Source organism: Lindgomyces ingoldianus (assembly GCF_010093535.1).
Source record: "Lindgomyces ingoldianus strain ATCC 200398 unplaced genomic scaffold BDR25scaffold_43, whole genome shotgun sequence".
Lineage (NCBI taxonomy): Eukaryota > Fungi > Ascomycota > Dothideomycetes > Pleosporales > Lindgomycetaceae > Lindgomyces > Lindgomyces ingoldianus.
The window spans coordinates 256,207-278,876 of record NW_022985204.1 but is presented as its reverse complement, the minus strand read 5'-3'; the positions used below and the strand labels follow the sequence as shown (position 1 = coordinate 278,876).

At 43.9% G+C, this 22,670-nt stretch overlaps 10 protein-coding genes across 10 annotated transcripts; 5 read left to right on the top strand and 5 right to left on the bottom strand.

Moving 5' to 3' along the window:
- Positions 1-3,183: 3,183 nt before the first annotated feature.
- Positions 3,184-3,827, top strand: BDR25DRAFT_361282 (uncharacterized protein; the record flags this gene model as incomplete). Its single annotated transcript, XM_033696389.1, has 6 exons — positions 3,184-3,225; positions 3,260-3,303; positions 3,356-3,416; positions 3,446-3,508; positions 3,565-3,632; positions 3,728-3,827. 6 exons carry the CDS (start codon positions 3,184-3,186, stop codon positions 3,825-3,827), a joined length of 378 nt encoding a protein of 125 aa, XP_033541582.1.
- Positions 3,828-3,913: 86 nt separating this feature from the next.
- Positions 3,914-6,134, bottom strand: BDR25DRAFT_296318 (putative MFS multidrug transporter; the record flags this gene model as incomplete). The annotated part of the gene is made up of 7 exons (XM_033688912.1): positions 6,024-6,134; positions 5,672-5,953; positions 5,410-5,563; positions 5,257-5,354; positions 4,923-5,103; positions 4,512-4,863; positions 3,914-4,424 (listed from the first exon to the last, which is right to left on the bottom strand). The coding sequence occupies exons 1-7, from the start codon at positions 6,117-6,119 to the stop codon at positions 3,914-3,916; spliced, it is 1,674 nt and encodes a 557-aa protein (XP_033541581.1). The 5' UTR covers positions 6,120-6,134.
- Positions 6,135-6,209: 75 nt separating this feature from the next.
- On the top strand, positions 6,210-7,164 carry BDR25DRAFT_361280 (uncharacterized protein; the record flags this gene model as incomplete). The annotated part of the gene is made up of 7 exons (XM_033696388.1): positions 6,210-6,284; positions 6,349-6,396; positions 6,532-6,643; positions 6,703-6,733; positions 6,876-6,918; positions 6,975-6,995; positions 7,027-7,164. 7 exons carry the CDS (start codon positions 6,210-6,212, stop codon positions 7,162-7,164), a joined length of 468 nt encoding a protein of 155 aa, XP_033541580.1.
- A 527-nt stretch (positions 7,165-7,691) lies between these two features.
- On the bottom strand, positions 7,692-9,308 carry BDR25DRAFT_296314 (FAD/NAD(P)-binding domain-containing protein; the record flags this gene model as incomplete). The annotated part of the gene is made up of 3 exons (XM_033688911.1): positions 9,077-9,308; positions 8,479-9,025; positions 7,692-8,406 (listed from the first exon to the last, which is right to left on the bottom strand). Exons 1-3 carry the CDS (start codon positions 9,237-9,239, stop codon positions 7,692-7,694), a joined length of 1,425 nt encoding a protein of 474 aa, XP_033541579.1. The 5' UTR covers positions 9,240-9,308.
- Positions 9,309-9,773: 465 nt separating this feature from the next.
- BDR25DRAFT_380574 (aflatoxin b1-aldehyde reductase) lies at positions 9,774-11,083 on the top strand (the record flags this gene model as incomplete). Its single annotated transcript, XM_033697668.1, has 4 exons — positions 9,774-9,931; positions 10,015-10,310; positions 10,363-10,476; positions 10,562-11,083. The coding sequence occupies exons 1-4, from the start codon at positions 9,826-9,828 to the stop codon at positions 11,081-11,083; spliced, it is 1,038 nt and encodes a 345-aa protein (XP_033541578.1). The 5' UTR covers positions 9,774-9,825.
- A 48-nt stretch (positions 11,084-11,131) lies between these two features.
- On the bottom strand, positions 11,132-12,392 carry BDR25DRAFT_296310 (uncharacterized protein; the record flags this gene model as incomplete). Its single annotated transcript, XM_033688910.1, has 3 exons — positions 11,132-11,695; positions 11,772-12,266; positions 12,324-12,392. The coding sequence occupies 3 exons, from the start codon at positions 12,390-12,392 to the stop codon at positions 11,132-11,134; spliced, it is 1,128 nt and encodes a 375-aa protein (XP_033541577.1).
- Positions 12,393-12,532: 140 nt separating this feature from the next.
- BDR25DRAFT_396602 (uncharacterized protein) lies at positions 12,533-14,361 on the top strand (the record flags this gene model as incomplete). The annotated part of the gene is made up of 4 exons (XM_033698449.1): positions 12,533-12,604; positions 12,636-12,653; positions 12,685-12,846; positions 12,898-14,361. The coding sequence occupies 4 exons, from the start codon at positions 12,533-12,535 to the stop codon at positions 14,359-14,361; spliced, it is 1,716 nt and encodes a 571-aa protein (XP_033541576.1).
- A 677-nt stretch (positions 14,362-15,038) lies between these two features.
- On the bottom strand, positions 15,039-15,757 carry BDR25DRAFT_396600 (DUF1772-domain-containing protein). The gene is made up of 2 exons (XM_033698448.1): positions 15,559-15,757; positions 15,039-15,509 (listed from the first exon to the last, which is right to left on the bottom strand). Exons 1-2 carry the CDS (start codon positions 15,611-15,613, stop codon positions 15,097-15,099), a joined length of 468 nt encoding a protein of 155 aa, XP_033541575.1. The 5' UTR covers positions 15,614-15,757; the 3' UTR covers positions 15,039-15,096.
- A 740-nt stretch (positions 15,758-16,497) lies between these two features.
- BDR25DRAFT_380566 (S-adenosyl-L-methionine-dependent methyltransferase) lies at positions 16,498-17,883 on the bottom strand (the record flags this gene model as incomplete). Its single annotated transcript, XM_033697667.1, has 2 exons — positions 17,587-17,883; positions 16,498-17,496 (listed from the first exon to the last, which is right to left on the bottom strand). Exons 1-2 carry the CDS (start codon positions 17,845-17,847, stop codon positions 16,498-16,500), a joined length of 1,260 nt encoding a protein of 419 aa, XP_033541574.1. The 5' UTR covers positions 17,848-17,883.
- Positions 17,884-18,104: 221 nt separating this feature from the next.
- Positions 18,105-18,509, top strand: BDR25DRAFT_318993 (uncharacterized protein; the record flags this gene model as incomplete). The annotated part of the gene is made up of 1 exon (XM_033691787.1): positions 18,105-18,509. One exon carries the CDS (start codon positions 18,105-18,107, stop codon positions 18,507-18,509), a length of 405 nt encoding a protein of 134 aa, XP_033541573.1.
- Between the last annotated feature and the right edge of the window lie 4,161 nt (positions 18,510-22,670).

The window sequence follows — 22,670 nt, the reverse complement described above, 5'->3', positions numbered from 1 at the left end:
AAATTACTATAAAATTTTTATAAAAAGCTTTTTTATAGTTATACTTACACTTAAACTTTACTTTAAGCTTTAAGTAATACTTAATAAATATATTAAGCTAGTTTATGCTAATATAGCCTGTATTATGCTTAGTGTGTAAAGAATTAGCTATATTAGCTACAGCTGCTAGCTAGGGGGGAAATCCTTGCGCATTTAGCTTAAGTATGTGCTAAATAATTACTTACTTTTTATTATTATCTAGCTTTTATAAGTTAGCTATATAATTAGCTTAGAAAGGTTATTTAGTATGTTAGTTACTTATTATTTTTTAAAAAACTTTATAAATAGCTGTAGCATGTTACTTAAAAAGTGTTACATTTTATTTAAAAGCTTAAAGTGTAAGCTACATCTAATGTTCTTTTAACATGTTTAAGTAGTGTTATTAGAAATATATTAGTGTAAAAAAAGTAGTGTAGTAAGGTTTTAGTAAAAGTAAGTAACTTAGGTGTGTAAGCAACTTACCTGTAAAGTATGTTATTCTATTTTTACACTTAACTTAGTTAAATAAATTTTTTTGTAATAGTTTATAGCTATTACTAATATTGCTTCTTCTTTATATAATAAGTCTAATTTAAACTATATTAGTGTAAACTAGCTTTATATGTTTATCTAGAATTAATTTAAGCTTAAAGTTAAGTTTAATTATAAATATAGCTAGAAAAAACTTTTTATAAAATTTTAAAGTAATATAACATTAGTTTTAGCTAGTAACTACTATAAAACCTAAGTACAGCATTAAAAATAAAAGTATATATAACTTAAATAAAATAAGCTTTATAATATACTAGATATTAACTAAAGTAGTTATTATACCTTTAAAGTTATATAAATAGCTAAAGGTAATTTAATAAAGTAATGTATTTTACAACTAAGCAGTCTGTAACAGCCCTGCACTATTTGTGGCTAGTTAGTCCTATTATACTAGGATCTATGTACATAGCTTAGCTCACTGCCTGCGACTAGCGCGGCTTGGAGATGGGTTCTGCCGGGCTGCCAGCCCCTAACCCTTCCATCTCCTTACCTTAGTATTCTTGTGGAATATAGCCAACATATCCTATTAAGCTATTTGTGCTACACAATAGTAAAGACTAAGCTTGTTATCACATAACATACTTTACAGGCAAGTTGCTTACACACCTAAGTTACTTACTTTTACTAAGACTCTACTAAACTACTTTTTTTACACTAATACATTTCTAATAACACTACTTAGACGCAGTAAAAAAAATATTAGATATAGCTTATACTTTAAGCTTTTAAATAAAATATAAAACTTTTAAAAAAACATGCTATAGCTATGTATAAAGTCTTTTAAAAGATAATTAATAACTATAGCACTAAATAACTTTTATAAGCTAATTCTATAGCTAACTTATAAAGGCTAAGTAATAATAAAAAGTAAGTAATTATTAAGACTATACTTAAGCTATATATGTAAGAATTATGTTTGCATTAATAACTCAGATGCATCGTCAGCATGGTCACACAATAGTCGGATGTGTCAGATGTGTCGTCACACAATGGTCAGATGCATTGGCAGATGCATTAGCACCATAGTCTGTTGCTAAGACCCACCCACTTATTTCGCATATATATTGACTCCTGCAAAGGACTCCTCTAGGAATACAATACAATCCAGTTCCTCATGTCTTTAGTGCTCTACATAGCTTCACAAATTATTTTTTTAAATAGTATTTATAGCTAATATAGCTAATTCTTTACATAATAAGCATAATCTAGGCTATATTAGCATAAACTAGCTTAGTATGTTTAAAAAGTGTTATTTAGAGCTTAAAGTAACATTTAAGTGTAGTATAACTATAAAAAAGCTTTTTATAAAAGTTTTAAAGTAATTTAAAGTAAGTTTAGCCTTATAAAAAATATTAAAGCTAAGTATAGTATTTAGAATAATAATATATATAACTTTAGTAAAATAAGCTTTATTATAAGCTAAATATTTATTAACTATACTTACACTTAAAACTTTACTTTAAGCTTTAAATAACACTTTATAAACATACTAGGCTAGTTTATGCTAATATAGTCTAAATTATACTTAGCGTGTAAAGAATTAGCTATATTAGCTATAAATACTATTTAAAAGAAAAATTCTTATATATATAGCTTAAGTATAGTTTTAATAATTACTTACTTTTTATTATTACCTAGCCTTTATAAGTTAGCTATAGAATTAGCTTATAAAGGTTATCTAGTGCTATAGTTATTTTTTATTTTTTAAAAAACTTTATATATAGCTATAGCATGTTTTTTTAAAAGTTTTATATTTTATTTAAAAGCTTAGAGTGTAAGCTGTATCTAATATTCTTTTAGTATATTTAAGTAGTGTTGTTAGGAATACATTAGTTTAGAAAAAGTAGTTTAGTAAAGTCTTAGTAAAAGTAAGTAACTTAGGTGTGTAAGCAACTTGCCTGTAAAGTACATTAGTCTATCTAAGTAAATAGTCTACTCTAATATAATCTTACCACCTTGTACTTTAATTAGTAATGCATCTACTAATTAACTTTTAATATACGAATAGAAAAAGTTAAATACTTTTAGCTCTGTAAGTAATCTAAGAAAGCTAAATTTTAAGTATTTAAGTTACTATAGTAGTCTATAGAGTCTTTAAAACTACACTTACTTAAAGATATAGTAGTAGACTTTTTATCACAGTTATGTTACAGTTATCTAACCTCTTAGTACTCTAAAGGCTTAGCACAGGGTATATAGGCTCCTTAGCCTCTGTACCTCTGTCTCTAATTCTAAGGTTTACTCTTGTTATACTCTCTATCCTAAATTCCCTCTCTATGCTGTAAGGCCGCTAGTCCTTACAAAGGATAATGCACTGCAAGGTCGGAAGCGGCTTGTACTACGGTCCTTACGCGCGACAGGTATATATACTATTCTGTACGCAGATCAACTGTTGGTTGATCATTCGCACTTTTTTTAGTTGTATTGGCGCAGTGGTACAGAGCTCTGTCCTTACACTATGGAAGTTTATAGAAGGTAGAATTTTAGTATTTACCTGGAGGGCGCTATAGTTTGCTGGGAAGTAAATTCCTACCCTATCCTTGCACGGGGTTTTAATATCCGGGGGCTCGATTCCTCCTATTCTTTTTCATTGCTTCTCTTGCCGTGGGCAGGATGGTGAAGGATATGGCCTTTTACGTTGGGAGCGCCAAGCTTGTATGTAGGGAGAGAGGTGATGATGTCCGACAAGACCGAGGTTGAAGTTGATGCTAAGCTTCTGGGAGCCAAATTAGTGTTGATTTAGCGCCTTAGGTATATTTAGCTCCCGCGTCTTACCTACCTTAAGCCTCGTGAACTTCGCTCGGCTTTTCTCTCTCCGTCAACTGTCACCTTCTAGCGTCGACTCAGTACATGCATAAATTACTAAATGTTTCAGTTAAATTCGATCAATCGATTTTCTTTCTCTCGAGACATTCCATGGGTTCTTAAGATGCCGGATGTCTGAGAGCTATTGCCTTGACTGAAGTCTTCCCGTCGCTATGGAGTTGAAACTAGTGCTCCAGCTTACGGCTGAACTTTCGTAAACGGTGGATCAAGCGCATTTTCATCAAGAAGCCCGGTTGGTACCTAAGAGCAATCGAATAAATACGATAATGCAACTTACTATGCTTACTCATGGACGATTAAATGTATAGTAATAAGTCTATGAAGTGTGGAGTGGCGTGTTCTACTTGAGAGTTGGGTTATCTGTCTTTGTTTTATTGTACAGATCAGTTCAATTCGAAGTCCTTTTGTACATGTATGCTCGAAACCAGTAATGAACCCTCCTGCCTCGCAGGTTCAAGGTCGTGTTCTGAGCAAGTAGCCATCTCTCAGGAGGCCGCAAGATCCTCCGAGTGATGTTTTACCCAAGCTTTTCCTCGTTCGGGGTGGCAGTATGCGTGGCATCACTACTCACTATCGACTCCGCCCCATTTGCGTCCCTGTCTTGGTACTTCTCGTTATCGGTAGCCTTGATGATAGTTTCTTTTCCCACTGCTTCTTCTGCCTTCGTTGTTGGCACTTCCTGCTCCCCTGCATTACCCTGTTCATTACCCTTCTCAGCAAGCTGCGCACCATCTGGAATCTTGGGCGGCATCTTCTTCTTGACGGTGCGCCACTCCATGGTAAGAGCGCTAGGAATAGCGAGGCAGGCCATGCAAAGACCAACCTGGAAGACGGCGCGCAGCGCTTTGTTGTACGCCTCCAGCGCGGACGTGCGGTACTGGTTTCCGATTATGTTGATCATGTCCGTAGCCCCAGTGTCCTTGATAACTTCAGAGTTTATGCCTGGGATGCCGGCGAGGCTTTTTGTCAGCCGGTTATCAAGCACGTTCTCCCCGACGGAGACGAAGACGGCGCCGAAAAGCGTCTGCCTGCGAATAGAAAGATCAAAGAGTTAGCGAATGGTCAACTCATCGGTGAAAGCCGACATCTTTTAGAATATGCGTGGTTAAGCCTACCCGAAGAACATCAGCGATGCGCCAATGGCTACGTCCTCTTTCGGCAACACGGTTTGGGCGGCCATATTCGGAGCCTGCGAGGCAAAGCCTTGGCCAAGACCGTACAAAATCTGGTAGCCGATCCACTTTGCCTTTGGAGTGTGGACTCCGAAGGTGGTGAGCAAGCCGGCGCCGATCGCCGTGAAGCAGACGCCGAATATCAGGGAGGGCGTGTAGTAACCAATCAAGGAGACTAGCTGACCATTGACAATCGCTGTCACGGCGATAGGAATGACCATGGCAAGGAGGTCTATGCCGCTTTCAACTGCCGACTTGCCCTTGACCGCCTGGAACCAGATAGGCAGATAGTAAACTGGCAATCTGGCGTCAGTACATGACACTAAGTTCTTCACAAACACGGTGGGCACCTACGGAATATAGTCTGGTGTGCTCCGACGCACGAGCTCGTCAAGAAGCCGGAAGCGATGCTGCGCTGAAAGGCAACACGCGGTGGGAGAACGGCTTGATCCGGGAGCCAGACCTGGACAATGCAAAAGGCGATCAAGAGCAGGAAGGCAAAAACAAACAACACAATAACACGCCCATTGCTCCACTGGATTTCCCAGTCAGCTCCTGGAGCTCGATGTAAAGTGGGCAGGGATCAGTCTAGTCGGAGACTCACAGCGTATGTGGTGCCACCGTACTGTAGAACAAGGCAAAGGCACACGACTCCAGGAACGAGGAAAAACATTCCCAGGGCATTGACCTGCCGCAGCTTGTCTGTGAGAGGAATATTGGTGCCGGGCTGGTCAGGCACATCGAGTAGGAAGAACACCAGCGCCATCACGGCACCTCCAATGGGAACTAGCGAGGGAGTGTTAGCCATATTGTGTCTTCGAAGAATCTAGGATACACTTACGGTTGATGTAAAAACACCATCTCCAGGTGACGTGTGTAGTGAAAGCGCCGCCAATGGTAGGCCCGAGCACTGAAGCGACACCAAATATGGCGCCAAAAAAGCCTTGGTACTTAGGCCGCTTCTGCAGCGGAACAGCATAGACCATGATGACCATCTGAGGTATAACGTTAGCCTGTCGATGGCGCCGTCGATGGTGCGGCCGACGGAAACGGACAAAGTTTTGGCTGTATCGCGGTTCTCATGTTAGACGAGGAGAGCTTACCACACCAGGAAGAACGCCTCCCGCCCCCAGGCCAGCTACGACTCTGCCGAATATGAACGCGATGGAATTTGGAGCTGCACCGCAGAGGGCAGAGCCGGCCATGAAGAGTAGCAAAGATATCAAGAAAGTGACCTTGAGAGGGAAGAACTTGTACAGCTTTCCAAACACCAACTGGAATGCGCAATTGGTGAGCAAATACGCTGTTCCGTACCATCCAACATCGTCCTTTGAGTGGAATGTATCGGTGATGTCAGGAATAGCAGTTGAGATGATCATTTTGTCCTGCCATGATTGTCAACATCGCTCGTTCACTTGCTTCATACATACGGTGCGAGATCTTGCGCAAACGTACCAAGGTCACCAAGAACATGGCCGCGAATATGGACAACATGAGGAACGCTAACTTGAGCCCCGAAGGGTAGCCGCTGTCGCTTTGTTTGGCCGCCATGTCTTTCGTCTCGTCTCTCTGCCGGCCCGCTTCCTCTTCCCCTGGGTTGGGCGCCATTTTTGATGGGAAGGTGAGTGAAGTGCAGGAAACATGCCAGGGCAACGAAGAAGGCGCTCTCTTATGGGACGTGGTAGCGTGTTCCCCGGAAATGAGCCGAGACCACCTGTGCCACCTGTTTTTACGGGGGACTGTTAACTGGTAAACGGACAAAACCCACTCGCATTATCAGAGTCACAAAATCAACAACCAGCAGCACCGCAACTATGTAGGATTTAATGTGAGATCCTAGATATAGCTTCCTTGTAGTGTTAAGAGGTAGTTGTCAGCATTTTATATAGAAATACAACATAGTTATGGTGCTGCGGGTGGTTAAGTTTTTGGAGTTGCACAGTGCTCTCTCTGCTCTGGCCAGCGCCAAGCACCACCGCACCCAAAGCACCCGGACCTAAAGCATCCGCACCTGAAGCACCTGCACCTAAAGTACCCCAAGCATTCTACCACTGTAAGAAATTGCACCAATAGCTGTCGGCAGCACTGCCACTATGTAGTATTTTAAATAAGAGTGCTAGAATCAGCCTTCAAGCATGTAAGCCTGGTAGTGATGTAGCGGAAGAGTGCTGTTACAGAACACTATTTAAAAGCTATATCTAGCATTATACTAGAAATTCTACTGTACTGCAAGCAGTTAATTCTAGAGGCACTTTAAGCAATAGGTAACTTTAAGATTTAACTGCCTACAGCACTATAATTATGTAGCATCCCTATGCAAGATGCTGGAAACTGCTTTCTAATGCTACAAGTAAGAAATATATCTAGCATATCACATAGAAATTCTACATAGCTGCGGTGCTGCAGGTGGCTGATTCTGTGGCCCTGGTGATGCGAGTGAGTTTTGTCCCTTCACTAGTTAACAGTCCCCCGTAACCTGTGCCACCCAATGGTGCGTGGGTTACATGACATGCCCCTTAAAACGCATCACACCTTTGTCTTCATCAATCATGCCTCAAACTTGCAGATACAGTCGTTTAGCAAGCTGTCGCAATGATGTTCTCCCGCATTTTGTTATTCTTGACCCTCGGGCTGTTTCATTCGGGAATTACCCCTTGTCAGATCCGAAGGCAAGAAACTCGGGGCGTACAAGGCTGACTAACCCCCACATGCATGGGAAAGCGAGAAAAACAGAAGTCGATCATGTAGTCGTCGCTCTTGCCCCCTGGTGTCACATTAATGAAGCTGTATAGCCAACGTTTGAGCTTCACAGAACACTAAGAGCGCATAGGCTGCTTGTGCTAGAGGAGACCTCCTACGCACTACTAGCGGAGGCAACTATACACAAGGACGGCAAGCGGCTAGAATCAAGGCACGGTAGTGCCGTAGCAGTGAGAATCAAGCCGTATATGGAGTTGCAGTTTCCCTGAGATTCTCGGCGCACGTGACTCCCGCCGAAATCAGACCTCTTCAATCTTCGAGGCACTGGATGGCTATCAATATAATCCCAACTATCTACTAGTTTACTAGCTACGGTATATGCGAAAGCCTATTCAGTCCATGAACTTTCTTTTTACCTGACGTTCAACTCCAATCCCCGTCCAAAATCGTCGTTTCACCCTTATCCAGTGCACCTACCAATCCGTCAATAGTCCAGGGTCGATATTCCACTTTGAGTGGCCTATTAGTATTCTGGAATGGCTCTCCATCAACCAAATGCGCTAAACCTCGCTCAAAGTTCTCTTCCGCGTACTCCTCAGGATCATGGTCCATCAACCAAGCGCCAGGAATTGGAGGCGGTTTCGGCTTCACTCCCACATTGTTAGAAGCGGCTTTGGCATCTCGTCTCGCGATTCCCATAGCCTGTATGAAAGAGACTCGCTCAAAGCGCAGTAGATTGTGGACGCGAGTAGCGTCAGGGACACGCCCCTTCCCAGCTATGGCTATACAGGCAGCAAGAGAAACAGCGTCTTCGAGGGCCTGCGTGCCGCCGTTACCGGAGGTGGGGAGGAAGGTGTGCGCTGCATCGCCCAGTTGCACCACGTATCCTCCCGGTGACGTCCATTTGGGCTGGGGGTCGCGCCACATGAGTTTCCAATCCACAATCGAGTCTGGAGGGGTGGCTTTGATAATGCGGTCGAACTCCTTGGGCCAGTTTGGGATTGCGGAAAGTATTTCTATCGCAGCCTCGTTTGAGATGCGGTGACCCCAGGATTCCTCTGCCGTACCGGTGTCTGGGTGTGTGATGATCCACATCATCTGTTCGTCGGTGCGCCAGAATACGCCAAAAAGGTTCGCTCTATTTGCCTATAGTGAGCTTCTTGAGCAAAAACACAAGGCAAATACGGAATGAAACTTGGGGAACACTAACCCCGCCCAGGACTGAAATATCGAAGAGCGGTCCTGTTCTAACTGGAAGCGTTCTGCAACCTCCGGGTATTGAAGAGCCAGCTCAGCGGGATATGCCGTTCGCAAAGTTGCTGATCCGCTACTCCTCGCCGGTATGGGCTGTCCAGCAACGAGGTTCCATGATGTTCCGCGCAAGCCATCCGCAGCGACAACGAGGTCTGCTTCACATTTTGAACCATCCTTCAGTACAACACCGCCCTTCGCCGTAGCGGTATTTTCAAAATAGTCAACTACCTCCTTGCCATACTCGACCTGCACTCCGCATTTCGTAAGTTGCTCGAGAAGCATGTCGTGAAATTTGGGTCTCGAGTGGAGCAACAACTGCGGATGTCCATCAGAAAGCTTCGTCTTGTACAACGCTCCCATCTTTATGGGCTCAGTCAGCCGCTCGCCAGTGTGTTTATACTTTGCAAACATTGGCTCGTAGGCAATCTGGTCGTGTCGTTCCTTCATTTCTGGCCAGTGCTTCAGCATTCTCAGAGCTGAGGGGCCGATGACAAACGAATCTCCTGTATACAACATGAGCTGCGTGAACAGTGGGTTCTTAACAATCGTCACACCTGCTGTTGTGGTCGTATTTGTTCTCTCAAGAACCCGAACATCGCAACCTCTGCGCCAGAGCTCGAGCGCAGTCAAGAGACCGCCCACTCCGCCGCCGGTTATGAGAACCGATATCCCAGACGGAGAGCTGCGCTGCGTGCGCTGCGCGGTTGTGGACGACATTTCTGTTGAGGAAAGAGTCAAAAGTGCGGCTTCACTCTGAGAGAATTCGAATTTGTAATTCGATCAACGAAGAGCCAAGTCAAGTTGAGGAGAGCGCATAACGATGCGGAAATATCTTGCGCAGAGTAGCACCGTCATGAATTCTGTGCCTTGCATAAGATACTCAAACTCGGGCCCCATATACAGTCGGGGCCCGAGATTAGGTGTACTACTTGCTTAAGCCCGCTAAATGCTCGATATTGCTCCCGTTTGCCGGGATTTGAGGACTCGGAGTCTCCGATTGGCTGAATCATAGCTTACGCTGGCATTGAGCGGCCTTAGAAAATGGCTGCTTTCGATTCAGCCAAGACCTTCGCCGTCCAAGGCATACAGTGAGAAGCGACTTTGCAGCCCATTCCGGTCGTGGCATCCCCGACCACGTTCGGAGAGTTGCATTCGGATCCATTGCGCGCTCGGGAGGATATGCTCGATATGGGGATTCTGGAGCCACCTATAGGAAGACAACGAGCTATGCTCATCGTTCTCAACTTCTACTGACCACGAAGTTAGTTTGTGAATTGGAAACTGGAGCAGTGCGATTGGAATCATGGCAACCCAAAACGGAAGCAGCAATGTGACGGCCAGCAATGGTGTCCCTCAGACCAAGACCGCACTGAAGGTAGTTTTTGGTGCTATGACAGTAGGCAAAGAAGGTACGTATCTCCAGCCTCTATAGCTCATCCCCATCGGCATCTTCTCCCAAGTCGAAAAGCGCTCTGTATAACGACCTTTGCAGGTGCCGAAGGAGCTCGCGTGCATGACACCAAAGACATTGCTTCTGTGCTAGATGTCTTGCAGAAGCACGGCCATGATGAAGTCGACACTGCGCGAGTCTACGGTGCCTCCGAAGAACTTCTCGGCCAAGTCAACTGGAAAGATCGAGGAATAGTGCTGGATACGAAACTCAACCCAGGTCGCTTTGGGCCAAAGCCGTATTCACACAAGAAGAATGACCTCAAGCGCGGACTCACAGACAGTCTGCAGGCGTTGCAGACCGACAAAGTAGACTTGTGGTATCTGCATACGCCGGACGTAAGCATCTCACATGTCGACTTCAGGCTGCTGCTAATTTTAGCTATTGCAGCACTCCACGCCGTACGAGGAGACTCTCGAAGCTGTAAACGAGCTCTATAAGGCGGGTTACTTTCAGCGGTTCGGGATCAGCAATTATGCCGCTTGGGAGGTTGCCCAGATCTGTGTAAGCCACCCAAGCGATAGAAGAATTAAGAACAGCCTCTTTACACCGTTTAGGAGAAGAGCTGACCAAGTATCCGTCAATGCAGGAGATGTGTGAGCGAAATGGCTGGAAAAAGCCAGACGTCTACCAAGGCTGCTATCACGCGTTACAGCGCACGGTCGAGCCGGAGCTGTTCCCTTGTCTTCGACACTACGGAATCGCGTTTTATGCGTTCAGCCCCCTTGCTGGCGGTATGCTCACGGGAAAGTATCAGCGCGACACCAGCGAGCACGAGCAGGGCAGTCGGTACGATCCAAACAGGAGGCAGGGCAAGAACTTCCGTGGAAGGTACTGGAACGAACCGTACTTTGCCGCCCTGGATGTGATTAGGCCGGTAGCCGATAAGCTGGGTATGACGATTGCTGAGGCTGCACTCCGATGGTCGAGTCACCATAGCTTGATGAAAAGAGAGAACGGCGATGCCGTAATCATTGGGGCGAGTAGTGCGGCACAGCTAGAGGAGAACTTGAGATATTTGGAGAAAGATCCTTTGCCCGACGAGTTAGTGAGAGCGTTTGATGAAGCATGGGTGATTGTGAAAGGAGTTTGCAAGTCGTACTTCATGTAGGCAGTGTTGGCAATTGATATGACATCCATTAAACTTTTACTCCCCGTGCTATGCCACAATTTGTCCTACTGGATGGGTGCGATCTGCAAAGGTCTGATACTGAACTCCCAAAGCCACTGTAGCGCTTTGCGGGCAACGGAGCCGGCTGACCACCACAAGCCGACCGTTGTTGTCGCTCACACTGTTGATTGCCTCCAGCAACTCGCCCGGTTCCATCTCGCGCTGGTCCGCTAATTGTATACGGCAGAGATCTCTCAGGCGCACCTTCGCTTCGACGTCCGCACTAACGGCTCTTGGCTCCGGCAGCAACGGCAATGCTAAAATGAGGGTGGCCGTGGCGTTGGTACGGAGCACATTGAGATGCGCATTCAACTCGGCAAGCATTTGCGCAGGCAGAGGTGTGAACGGAGTGGTTAGACGAAGGATGTATACAGCAGCATTGGTGACCTCCTGGACAGCTGCTGGCAATCGTCTCTGCACGGTAATGCGCCCACTAAAGCCCTCGATAGTACTATTGCAATCCTGTGCTGGATCAATCATCTGGACGATGAACTGAAGCGATGGATGCATCTCAGCAAGGGCCATGACTGCTTCCGTGGACTGAGCACAAGCCTGTACATCAGAGGAGGCAGTTAGTCTTGACCTGGACAAGATGGTAGACTGCAGCTAGCATTGAGATGAGACTCACGTCGACGATACAGGCGTTGCCCAGACTCCGCCACTTCAACCGGCCAATAAGCTCAGTCGCGCTATCATCAACGTCGCCTACGCATCGACGATAGGCCGACCACTGCCGCTGCAGCTTCGTTCTCTCAACACAAGCTGACGGAAACGGTTGAGAACCAGGGAAGGCGAGCGAGTAGGCGCTCTGACGGCCCTGGCGCTGCGTGGCTGCAGGCATATGCAGGGCAGTAGGTGCAGCGGTTTCGGCAAGGAACATGGCAGCATCGAGAAAGGCAAGGTTAGTTACAAACGGCGCCGACAGGGATGTGTGGGCGATGTGGCCGGGGTGAGGCTCGTGAAGGAAGCCTGCCGTCGCCATCATCCGCACTACACGGCCAAGCTGCGTCTCGGGTACGCTGGCGAGGTCTGCAATTTCCTCAATCGAGATGCTGCCGTCGAGCGGGATGCATGCCAGCACTTGGAATTCGCTCAGCCACTTCAAGCACGCCAGGAGCTGGTTCTGTGCGATTGGAGTGAGCGATTGTTTCGGCACGATTTAGGGGCCATTGACGCCTACCTGGATAGCGAGATGCTGGATAAAGTCGGCGGGCTCAGCGACCAGAGCCTGCAGCCCGACTGACGCCATTGCTTTTCTAATCTTCAAGACACAGTCGTCACGAAGGATCTTGATAGTCGCGGTGAGATCCTTATTGAGGGCGTGGCGTTCGAGCGGGTTCAAGCTAAGCAACATAAGACTGGCGCCAAGGGCTAACTCAAGGCTTATACATGACCGCTCCAGTTAGTAGAAGATCAACGGGTCGATCCGACCCGTTCGGGAACCGTTTGACACTTTCCAGCGTCGACCCTATCGTTCGCGATGTAACTGCAGATCACAATAGTGCCCGGGGTTCCATCAGCCCCGACCATCGTGCGAGTAGCACAAGAGACCGGAACGAGGTCAGCTCAGGAGAGCCGTATCTACCCTACTGTCAATTCATTGCATTTCCTGCACGCTCTTCTCGAAACGGGAGGTGGTTGATCGAAATTCTCCTTTGTTCTGCAAGTGGGGCCGACTCCAGACCCCGATGGTTCCCAAACTCGTGTGCTTAAATATAAACGACGGCCAGGCACCCGCTGTGCCGCCTTGCTAGCTAGGCCACATTGAATCTACTAAAGAGATCCATTTGCAATCTTTGCAACCCTTCTTGTCCAATGCTTCACGTTATTGCTCCATCCTTCCCTCTTCCGAACAGTCGGTCGAGCTGCTTATCATGGCCGCGCCACATCAAGGGCCGCTCCCGTCTTCTGCCGCTTCCCGCAGCTATACGCCTGCACCGGAGCGGCTCCGACTGCGTAACAGCTGCCATGGCTGTGCATCATCCAAGTTGAAATGCTCTCAGGACAAGCCAACATGCTCTCGCTGTGCAAAGCGCGGTCTTACCTGCGAATACCTGGCCGCGAAGCAAGGAGGCAGAAAGCCCAACAGACAGTCAGTCAGCAGCCAAAGCCGCTGTGATCGGCCTGCAGATGCCGCACCAGAAGCAAACGCTTATGCATGTTTACCGGCGCAAGCCGAGTCGGCTGCTTCGTCTTCAAACTCAGGTGTTGATGCTCTGGGTTTGCCTGATAATATACGTCACTCCCCAAGGACGAGCTTTTCCACGTCTTCGAATGTGATACAGAATCTGTTCGGGCTCCTGGATGAGATCTCATCTTCAGCATCAACTACGCAAATCGACTTCTCCGACTATTTTTCCACCCCTGTGTCGTATGCTGTGGACATGGACGATATGGACCTTCTTGGAACAGCCGACATATTTTCCACGGGTGTGAATAGCAGCAACAATGGCTCCGAAGGCCCTTTTGATGCATTCCCACCATTTGGAGCCACCATTTCTGAACTCTTTACCGTCTCCATCCCTAGCCCCACACCAAATCCTTCTGTGCAGCCTGGTATGGAAGTAGCACAAAGCTACCAAGGGTTCGGTGCGAACAAGCTGCTACACTCTTGCTTGAATCGGGCCCTCAGGTCCATGGAGCAGATCTCCTCTGTGTCCTGTCTCAAGGGGGCTTCCGCAAGCACGATGATCCGAACCATTGTCGTCCAGAATAAAGCTACCATTGAATCCGTCAACACGATGCTCACATGTGCATGCTCACAGCATGGGTATTTGCTTATCGTCATCTCTCTTGTCGTATTTAGAGTATTGGACTTGTACGCTGCTGCTGCACGGCAAACGCAGAGCTTGCAGGATCTACAATCTTACAGTTCACACCTATCGTCAGTAGCTGAGTTTGCCATTCCGACCCCTGCTACTGTGGGGAACTACTGCCTTGAAGGCGCAGATTCGGCACGTATGGCAGCGCAGCTTGTGCTTAGTGAGCTGCACCTCGTGCGACGTCTTGTCGAGCAGCTCTCGTCAACACTAAAGAAGCAGGCGGCTCAGAGTGGAAGAGGGGGTGAGACAGGCACCCCGGAGAGTATGAGTTTGGATGTGGACAACGAGAGGGCATTGCCACTTTCATCAGCGATATACGATAATCTGGCCCTCGATTTGGCGAAACGCCTCAAGGCACTTTCCCTGGATATAATAAATCAGTTGAGAAAGTTCTAAACGGCATGCTTGTGATCACTAACGATGCCGCATGAGCGGTCCGAAGAGTACAAGGGCTCGACGGGGGCTAGAACCGGTTTCTTGTTCGCACAATGACTTGGGCACTTCTGAAAGATTATTTGTTGCAGCCATGCCCTCATAGTCTTGCTATCCCAGCCATTCATTTCGAATGCAGGGTTGAAGCAATATATGATGGATACCAGTGCCCTTGCATGTCTGCTGCCGACTCACTAGCTTTTCAGTGAATAGGCTTTTCTTCCATTTTCAGGGGTCATATTCCTCATCATTTCTCTGTTCCATATCATTACCATTTCAAACCCCTTTCTTAAAGATTGATAGTGTTTGATCTTGCTTTGGCATTGGCGTCTGCATAAATGTTTGAGTTATTGAAAATGATCTCTCCAAAGTAGGCTTCGAGCGTTTTGATTGATCAAGATAGATCCCGTAGCGTGTAGTGTAGCAGCTAGCATAGGAAGGGGGCAATCTGTTAGGGAGACATGAGTTGTATTGCTATGTAGATGAGGGGTTTATGAAGATACAGGAGACGTAGGCAACTGCGGTAGCATAGGCAACATAGTAGGATGCCTAGGAGGCACTAGAATACTTGCATAGGCCGCAGAGCTAGCCGTCATGTCGACGCCTTTGGGCTACATTACTGCTCCATCCGAGCGGAACACATCCACCACCTCGCTCATAACCTGCTGTGTTCTAGATACACAAATATCACTCAGACCTCTAGAACGTGCCCATTGCAGCCATAATCGTTCCGGTGAGTGTAAGTAGCGATCGTGCAAAGTGTAGCCAGGTCCATTTCACAACCAGCCCCCTCACTCGCGACATCTCCGGCACAAGAGGCTGCGCGCCCAGCCGGAAAAGCTCATTGTTCGTCGTCAACATAAAGATCCAGGTGAAAGGCGCAATGCTCACGACCGTCACGCCCGCGAGCGCGAAAAGCCGCCAGGGTAGCTGAGCGCGAGATTTGCTGAGCGAAGTGTAGCCATGCAGAAGGCCCGTACCAACGGCCATGGTTGGTAAGATATAGTGTCCGTAGTGATACATACGTGCCCACTGCTTCTGCAGGTGTGTCGCCTCAGTCGCCGTATCCAAGATAGTTGGGACGGTTATGAAGCAGAGCGACATCATTGCTCCTAAGCTAGCGTCAAAGGACGACTAAATGCATCGTGTTTTTACACGTACCTGAGAGGAAGCCACCTGTGATAATGGCTGTGGCTTGGATGTTGGAGGTGGACATTGTGTCTTGCTTTGCTGACAGGATGTGGATAGATGTGGATAGATGGAAGTATAGGGATGGTTCTAGGGGATATCGAGATATCCTTGAAATTGAAAGGATATACTTGAGTGAGAAAATTTCCTCTCCGCCCTTGACGTGTCACAACGCAAGGTCTCGCAGTCTGTTAGAAGGCAGGATGGGAGGACAGGAAACGTAATCTCAGCTCGGTCTCAGCCGCTCTTCACTTTTTTACTCTACGCACTTGAGCTTCCATGTTAGTAGATGACCCACCAACTCACATCACCCTCGCAATCCACGCGGAGAAGGACTGTCAGAACGCGGGTGTGAATACCAACGGCGAGAATTAATTCGGTACGTATGAATCCTTCCGATTCAAGTGGATTTCTTCGGTACAAAAGTCCTTCCCGTGTGAAGGAAATCCGGGGGAAATGAACCTGCGGGAATTTCCTGCTTCCTTCCGGCAGCACATATTCTAGAGAGTTTCAGTGACTCCTCAAGCCTAGTTGAACAGTAATTCAACGACAGGGTTCAAAGCGCGATGCGTGAAGTGAGCTAGACTCCGAAGTCCGATCATTCCTATAGTAGAAAGGTGGAATCTAGCTTTGGCCCGGTTAAAAGCCACCCACGTCATCGTGCATATGGCAAAACCCAATTTGAACATTACGAGCCTGAAGGATCAATCTATCCTGGAATACTTTATATTGTGTTTCTTAATTAGGATGTCAAATACAGAATTTTCCCGTAGAAAGGGGTTTGGCGCTTTCGAATCCCTAACGTGAAGAACTATTGGACCATCTTATCTCTGTTGTTGATATTTAATTATCGCACGGAACAAGGGTGACCAATCTCATCGTATTGAAGTAGTAAGATTCTTAGTACAAACATTAATTCTCAAAACCAAACTCCATGACCGTTAGTCCGCTTCCATGCGGCGTGGTCGTGGACTTCATGACCAGACCTGGGCTTATTCCCTCAAACAGTTCCTGCCAATCTTCCTTTGACCGCACCCTGCTATTGAACTGAATCATCATCTCCATGTCTAGACTCCGCATCCACCATTCCATAGTCTCGGGCACGGTACCTGGACGTGGCACCATCATTTCCATAATGAGAAGTCTTGCTCCAGCTCGGACACTGGGTAGCAAAGGCTGTATGATCCGTGCGACGTCCTTGTCAGGCCAATTGTGCAATATCATACGCAGGAAGTATGTTTTCGTCTTCGAAATGAGATCAGGTTCGACCATGCGTGGCTCGAAAAAGTCCCGCTCGACAAGCTGGATGCGGTCTTGCAATTCTGCCGGCAAAGTAGACTTTCCAGTCGCAATACTTTGGGCTTGGTCCTCAACAGTGATGCGTAGTCGTGGGAACGCTTTGGCAAGTGTGACTGCAACATCCCCAGTCCCGCCTCCAACGTCGACCAAAGTATCGACGTCCTCCCACTTATATGCAGGAGGGACAAATCGGACGTCGGTAGCCCGTTCCAGTCGCGCGAATTCTAGCATGTTGCCAAATCGTTTTGCTTGCTGCTCGTTTCCCGGTTGATAAAGGTATGCGTAGCGTGGTAGTTCGGTCTCACGAGTTACATTGAAAGCCGCGTGATTGGGGCCCTTGCTATCTGGCCACTTCTTGTGCGCTTCCACAAGCTTAGTAGAGAATTGGAACGAATCCTCACAAAGAAACTCGAGTTGGCCCAGCAGCACTTTGTTCGTGACAAGGTACGCTGAAAAGACACTATGTGCCACATGATCTGGTTGTGGTTCCTGAAATAGTCGATTGACCATGCAAAAGCGCAAGACACGGCGTAGATGAGAAATGTTTACTCCGCATTTGGATGCAACTTCGGAATAGGGAATACCTCCACCTAACGGGACTGCCTCTGGGATCTTGAAATGAATGAGCCAGCGCAACGTCGACACGTGATGAAACTATTATTGTCAGTCTACAAGTAGGTATGTGGGGCTCGGAAAGTATACACTCCAAGCAAGCGAGAATAGATGATCAAATGGTCCCACGGCTATGTCGTGTACGGCATTTGCGGCTTCGCGAAGCTTCATACGAGAAGCCTGTATGTGTTCTGGAAGATCATCTGGCCAGTCCTGAAACAATGATGGTGAAGAAGATCCATTGGCATTGCAGAAGTCTGTGATTGCTTTGGCCTCGCACTGAACTTCCTCGGCAAGGGCTAGAAGGGTTTGCTTCTTCCCCTTCGCCAACAATATACCATTCGTTGCCATTGTCGCTCTACTCAATCTGGAGAAAGCGGGTACAGATGATATATAGTAGATAGTCGACTTAGAAATGATAGGGTTGACAAGAGGTTATTGAAGGCTGGGTGGGAAAACTGAAAGCGTTGGAGAATCGGATGAAACAGAACAAGCTAGTGCGGTCATGGTCAAGCAGCACAGAGATTGTGCCCTCCAGTTCTTCCGAATCGTTCAGTGTAGCTTCGCTGCATCCCTTTACCGAGCATTTGCACTCCATGTAGGCCGAGATGATGCACCCACGGCGAAACAGCGGTATCGTGGCCTCTGGCTCGATGGTATTGCTTGATGCAGTTTCGCGTGCTAGCCGAGCTACACAGAAGCCCAAGCTGACCCAAACTGCGGTGCGTGATGTCATGTCCTTTGGTCCAATCAGTGGCGTCCCTACGACAATCACCCCGATCAGCAACCCGAGCATTCATCCCGACCGAAACTCCCTCGAGAATCAACCCGACAAGCATCACCCCGATATTCGGATCGTAGGAAAGAACAACAGAACCAAAGCTGAGACGAAAATGAATGTGATGGTAGTTGCCGATGAGCTAGCCGCACTATCTGACATCGACACCGGTCGATGCAATGCAAGTCTGAAAAATTTCGTATCCATCGTTGAAAATTGCATAGAATACGCATGATGAAATATCAGCACCACTGAGTACGCGCCGTGACCTTGAATTTTGCGGCCTTTTGCTAGAATAACGAACGTACTTTGCAAGCGAGCTGCTACCGTCTTTCATCGCTTAACGCACGGCCCCTTGTAACGCACACATAACTAAAACCTATTAACTTTTTAATTAAGCTTATCTCTACTAATATAGACTTAATTAAGGCTGTGCTGGTGTTGTTTAAATTGCTAAAGCTTAGAGAAAAACCTAATTATAGTGCAATAGTAAGAAAATTTAGTTGTTGTTACTCTATACTATTAAAGCGCTACTGCAGAGTGTAGGGCACCTATGCAGAGAAGCACAAAAGCTAACAACTTCTTAATAATATATAAGAAAAGAAACTCTCTCTAAATACTTTAATAAGCTTTATATAAAAAAACTACTGCTTATAAAGCTTATAATATATAATTTTACCTTAAAAATAGCTATAAAAAATAGACAAGTAAAAACTAAGTTAATTACTTTATTAAGTAATAAAATATTAAACTTATATTTTAATAGACATCTAGCATAGATTCTAGTTATAAAAGAGCTAACTTAGCCTTTAAATATAAGCTCTATTTTAAGCTGTTATAGAGAAAAATGAATAACTGTAGCAACATATAAAACACCTAGTTATAAGACTTTAACTTTAATAAATATAAAGCTTTTTTTACTTTATTTTTTAGTAAGTAGACAAGTAATAAGTTAGGCTTTATATAGCTTAAATAATTATTTAATAAGAAGATAAATAAAAGGCTTAACACTTTTATAAACTATTAGTTTTAAATAGCTATAGATTACATGTTACTATAGATTTTATTAAGTACTATAATAATAGTAGAATTCTTCTAGCCATCTATCCACCTTATTTAACCTATGCTCTGTAGCCTCTAGATGTCTACATGTTTAAGCCTCTATTAACTACTTACTTAGCTAAGCTAGTAGGTTTTATCTATAAGTGCTAAGAACTATTAACTATTATAAAAAAAACTTTTTTTATAGCATTTAAAATATATAGTTTATTTCTATTTAATTTAGAAGTAATTTTAGTATAACCTAACATTAAAAAGAAGAACTAGCTATTCTTTAGTAATAGTACTACTTTAGTACTAGGCGTTTCTAATTAGAGAAAGATTAAAAGAATCTTACACTAATTTATTAATAATATTTATAGTAATTAGTTAAATTAGCTTAGTTAAGCTATATATATAATTTTATGTTATAATAACTTACTCTAGCATAAAGTTAAACATCTTAAATAAGCTTTCTTTAATAAAAAGTGTTACTGCTAGTATAAAAAGCCTCTTCTACTTAAAGCTTTACTTAAGTATAATAATAAATTAGTTTTTTAGTTACTAAATAAAGTATATAAAGCATATAATTTTTAAGCTTAAAAAATGCTAATAAAAAAGCTTTATAACTTAAAAAAATTATTTAAAGCTTAAAAAAGTGTGTATACTAAATAAAAAAAGTGTATAAAAATAGTAGTAAAAAAAATTTAACTCTAAAAGTAGCATATTAAAGTAGCTTAAAAAAAGAAAGTAAAATTTACTTAAAAAGCTACTATATAACTTAAAAAAAACATCTAATTAGCTAAAAAAAAAAAGTTAAAAAGAAAGCCTCTACACTAATTACTAGTAATAAGAATAAGAAGAAGAATTATATTAAACATAAATTAGTTATAAAAATTATTACACCTACTCTAGCCTAAAGTTAACATAGCAGGTAGATTAACCTTTTTAAAAGGTTTCTTATATAATAGATTAATTAATTAGTAAGCTCTTTTTATAATTTTAGAAAACTACTTTATGTTATAAGCTCTATAGAGCTGTACAGCTTTAAAAGTTAATAAAGGTAACATCTTAAAACTGTGCGTTACGAGGGGCTGTGCGTTAGGCGATGAAACACGGTACAAGCGAGCTGCTACTACAAGCAAGCTGCTACTGTAACTTTCTGCACCGTTATAGTCACGCAGTTTAACATTACATTAAAATATAATTAATAAAACAGGAATTATAGATTAAGCAGCATCTATATTACCCTTTCAAGATGCGTGTAAGTTGTGTCCCTGCTCTCTGCAGTGCGTATAGCGTGTTGCAGCTTGTTAGCTTACACTTAGGCATTGTACAGTACCCTCGCGAAAGTCATTAGCCACCCAGTGATCTAAGCTCTAGATGGGTGAAGTCAGCCATTTTAGCATAGCAATATCTCTGTTAAAAATTAATTAAATTTAAAAATTTTTAGTTCTATAAGAAGCCTATATATAGGCTAGTTTCTTAGTGTTGTAGCTAGTTAATAGTAAGTTAATCTGCCTTTGTTTTAGATAACTTCCTTTATGCGCTTTAACTAACTAAGGATACACTTCCTATAATTAGCTAGTTAAATTTTTGACCACTCCTCCTGCAGGACCTCTACTATTTGCTAGCAAGTAGTAATATATTCTTGTTGCTTTAAGATGCGCAACTTTATAATCTGCTAGACGTTCTTAATTAGATTTAAATTAGAGCTCTGCAGAGGCCACTTTATCTAGATTATATTATGATTATCTATATACTTTTAAGTTGCCTTTGCAGTGTGTATAGAGGCTCTATCCTGCATCTAGATGCTAATCCCTTAAGCCTTTATAAGTTCCTAATAGAATGGGATCCTAACGTTGTGTAGAATCTAGCAGTATTTCCTAGAGTTGTTGCGCTTGCTGTTAGTGTTAATATAAAGCTCTAATTTACTATTAAAAGATATTACACTAAAAACACTAACTGTAGTTCTTCTAGACTTAAATGTAGGCTTTAAGTAGCAGCTCTTGTACCCACGCCCAGCTCTTTAACATACCTATAGAGGCGTAGTATCTAATCTAACCTTAAACGTAGCCTTATTATAAAACGCTATACAAGCCACGTCTTTATCCTTGTTAAATTAGTGTATTTAGGTAAATTAGAGTTGCTTTTCTTTGTGCACAGCTAACAGCTAAGGCTTACAGCGTAGGCAGAAGGCGTAGTACTTGTTTTTTACAAGGTATTTCCTTATAGTGCAGGCATAGATCTAACATCTAGTCTTTAATAGCGTCGCAATAGTGTTAAGCGTAGCAAAGGGATTATTTACTGCCTAGCAAATAAGATGCCTCTTAGCGCGTTTATTAAGCTTTAGAGGCCTGCCTGTACGCAGGGCTTTAGTATAGATGTGTTAGGGCTGCTTTTGCAGCTTCCTGATGTTATACGTAACTGTTGACTTTAGTATGCTAAGATGACGCGCAATTTTGCTAGCGCTCACCTTGTAGAGGTGGAACTGCCATATTGTATTAACAGTACATTTAGACAGCTCTTTTCTTGAGGTTTTATTTAGCTTTAGACTTATTAAAAATAGGGTTCTTTTAATAGAGTTATGGTGGGTTGATTTTAGTGCATTTGTGTGGTGGGGGAAGAACTCGGCTAAGTGGCCAATCACTTATGCGAGGGTACTGTACATCTTAACACCTTTTACTCTCTAGCTGTTAGTTAGTGCACTACTAAGTGAATTTTTTTAATCTTTCTTTATTAAAGTTTTTACTTCTAAATCTACTCTCTTTTACATTTTTTATACTTTATAGTAGCCTAGTTAGCTTTTTAAAGAGTAGAGACTTGGTTGCATTATAACAACAAGAAACAGAATCTACTTACGCATAGAGCTAGTAGAGCGAGGTAGAGTATATTAGCTCCATTTCAGGCTATACTAGGATGAGGAGAGAAGGAGGTGAAGGTTTCCGCGAGAGAAAAGCTCGCGCAGCGCTAAGATTCCAACGCTCACGCTTAGCTCTTAGCGCGACCATGTGACTAGCAGCGGAGCTTGTTAAGCAACACTGTTACATGCGCAGTAGTATAATTAAATACACTATTATTTTAGCGCCTTTAGTAAGATGGTTAAAATATTAGGTAACTAATAAAAGTAACTAATAAAAGAAATAGATTCTAGTAGTTTTATATCTACTTATAACTATAGTTAACTAAAACTTTAGCTTTACTACTAGCATCTTAAAGCTATATAGTATAAATAAAGCTAATCTACTCTATCTTATTTAACTTGCTTTATATATTAGTAGAGTTTATTTTTATTTTTATAGTTTATCTATATTACTTAGTGTTTTTAACTTCTATAGAGAGTCTAGCATTAATAGTA

Excerpts from the sequence above, each read along its gene's own strand:
- BDR25DRAFT_396600 (XM_033698448.1), bottom strand. The coding sequence starts at position 15,613 with ATGTCCACCTCCAACATCCAAGCCACAGCCATTATCACAGGTGGCTTC. Across the intron at positions 15,510-15,558 it reads CACAGGTGGCTTCCTCTCAG|GAGCAATGATGTCGCTCTGC; the intron begins GTACGTGTAAAA and ends ACGCTAGCTTAG.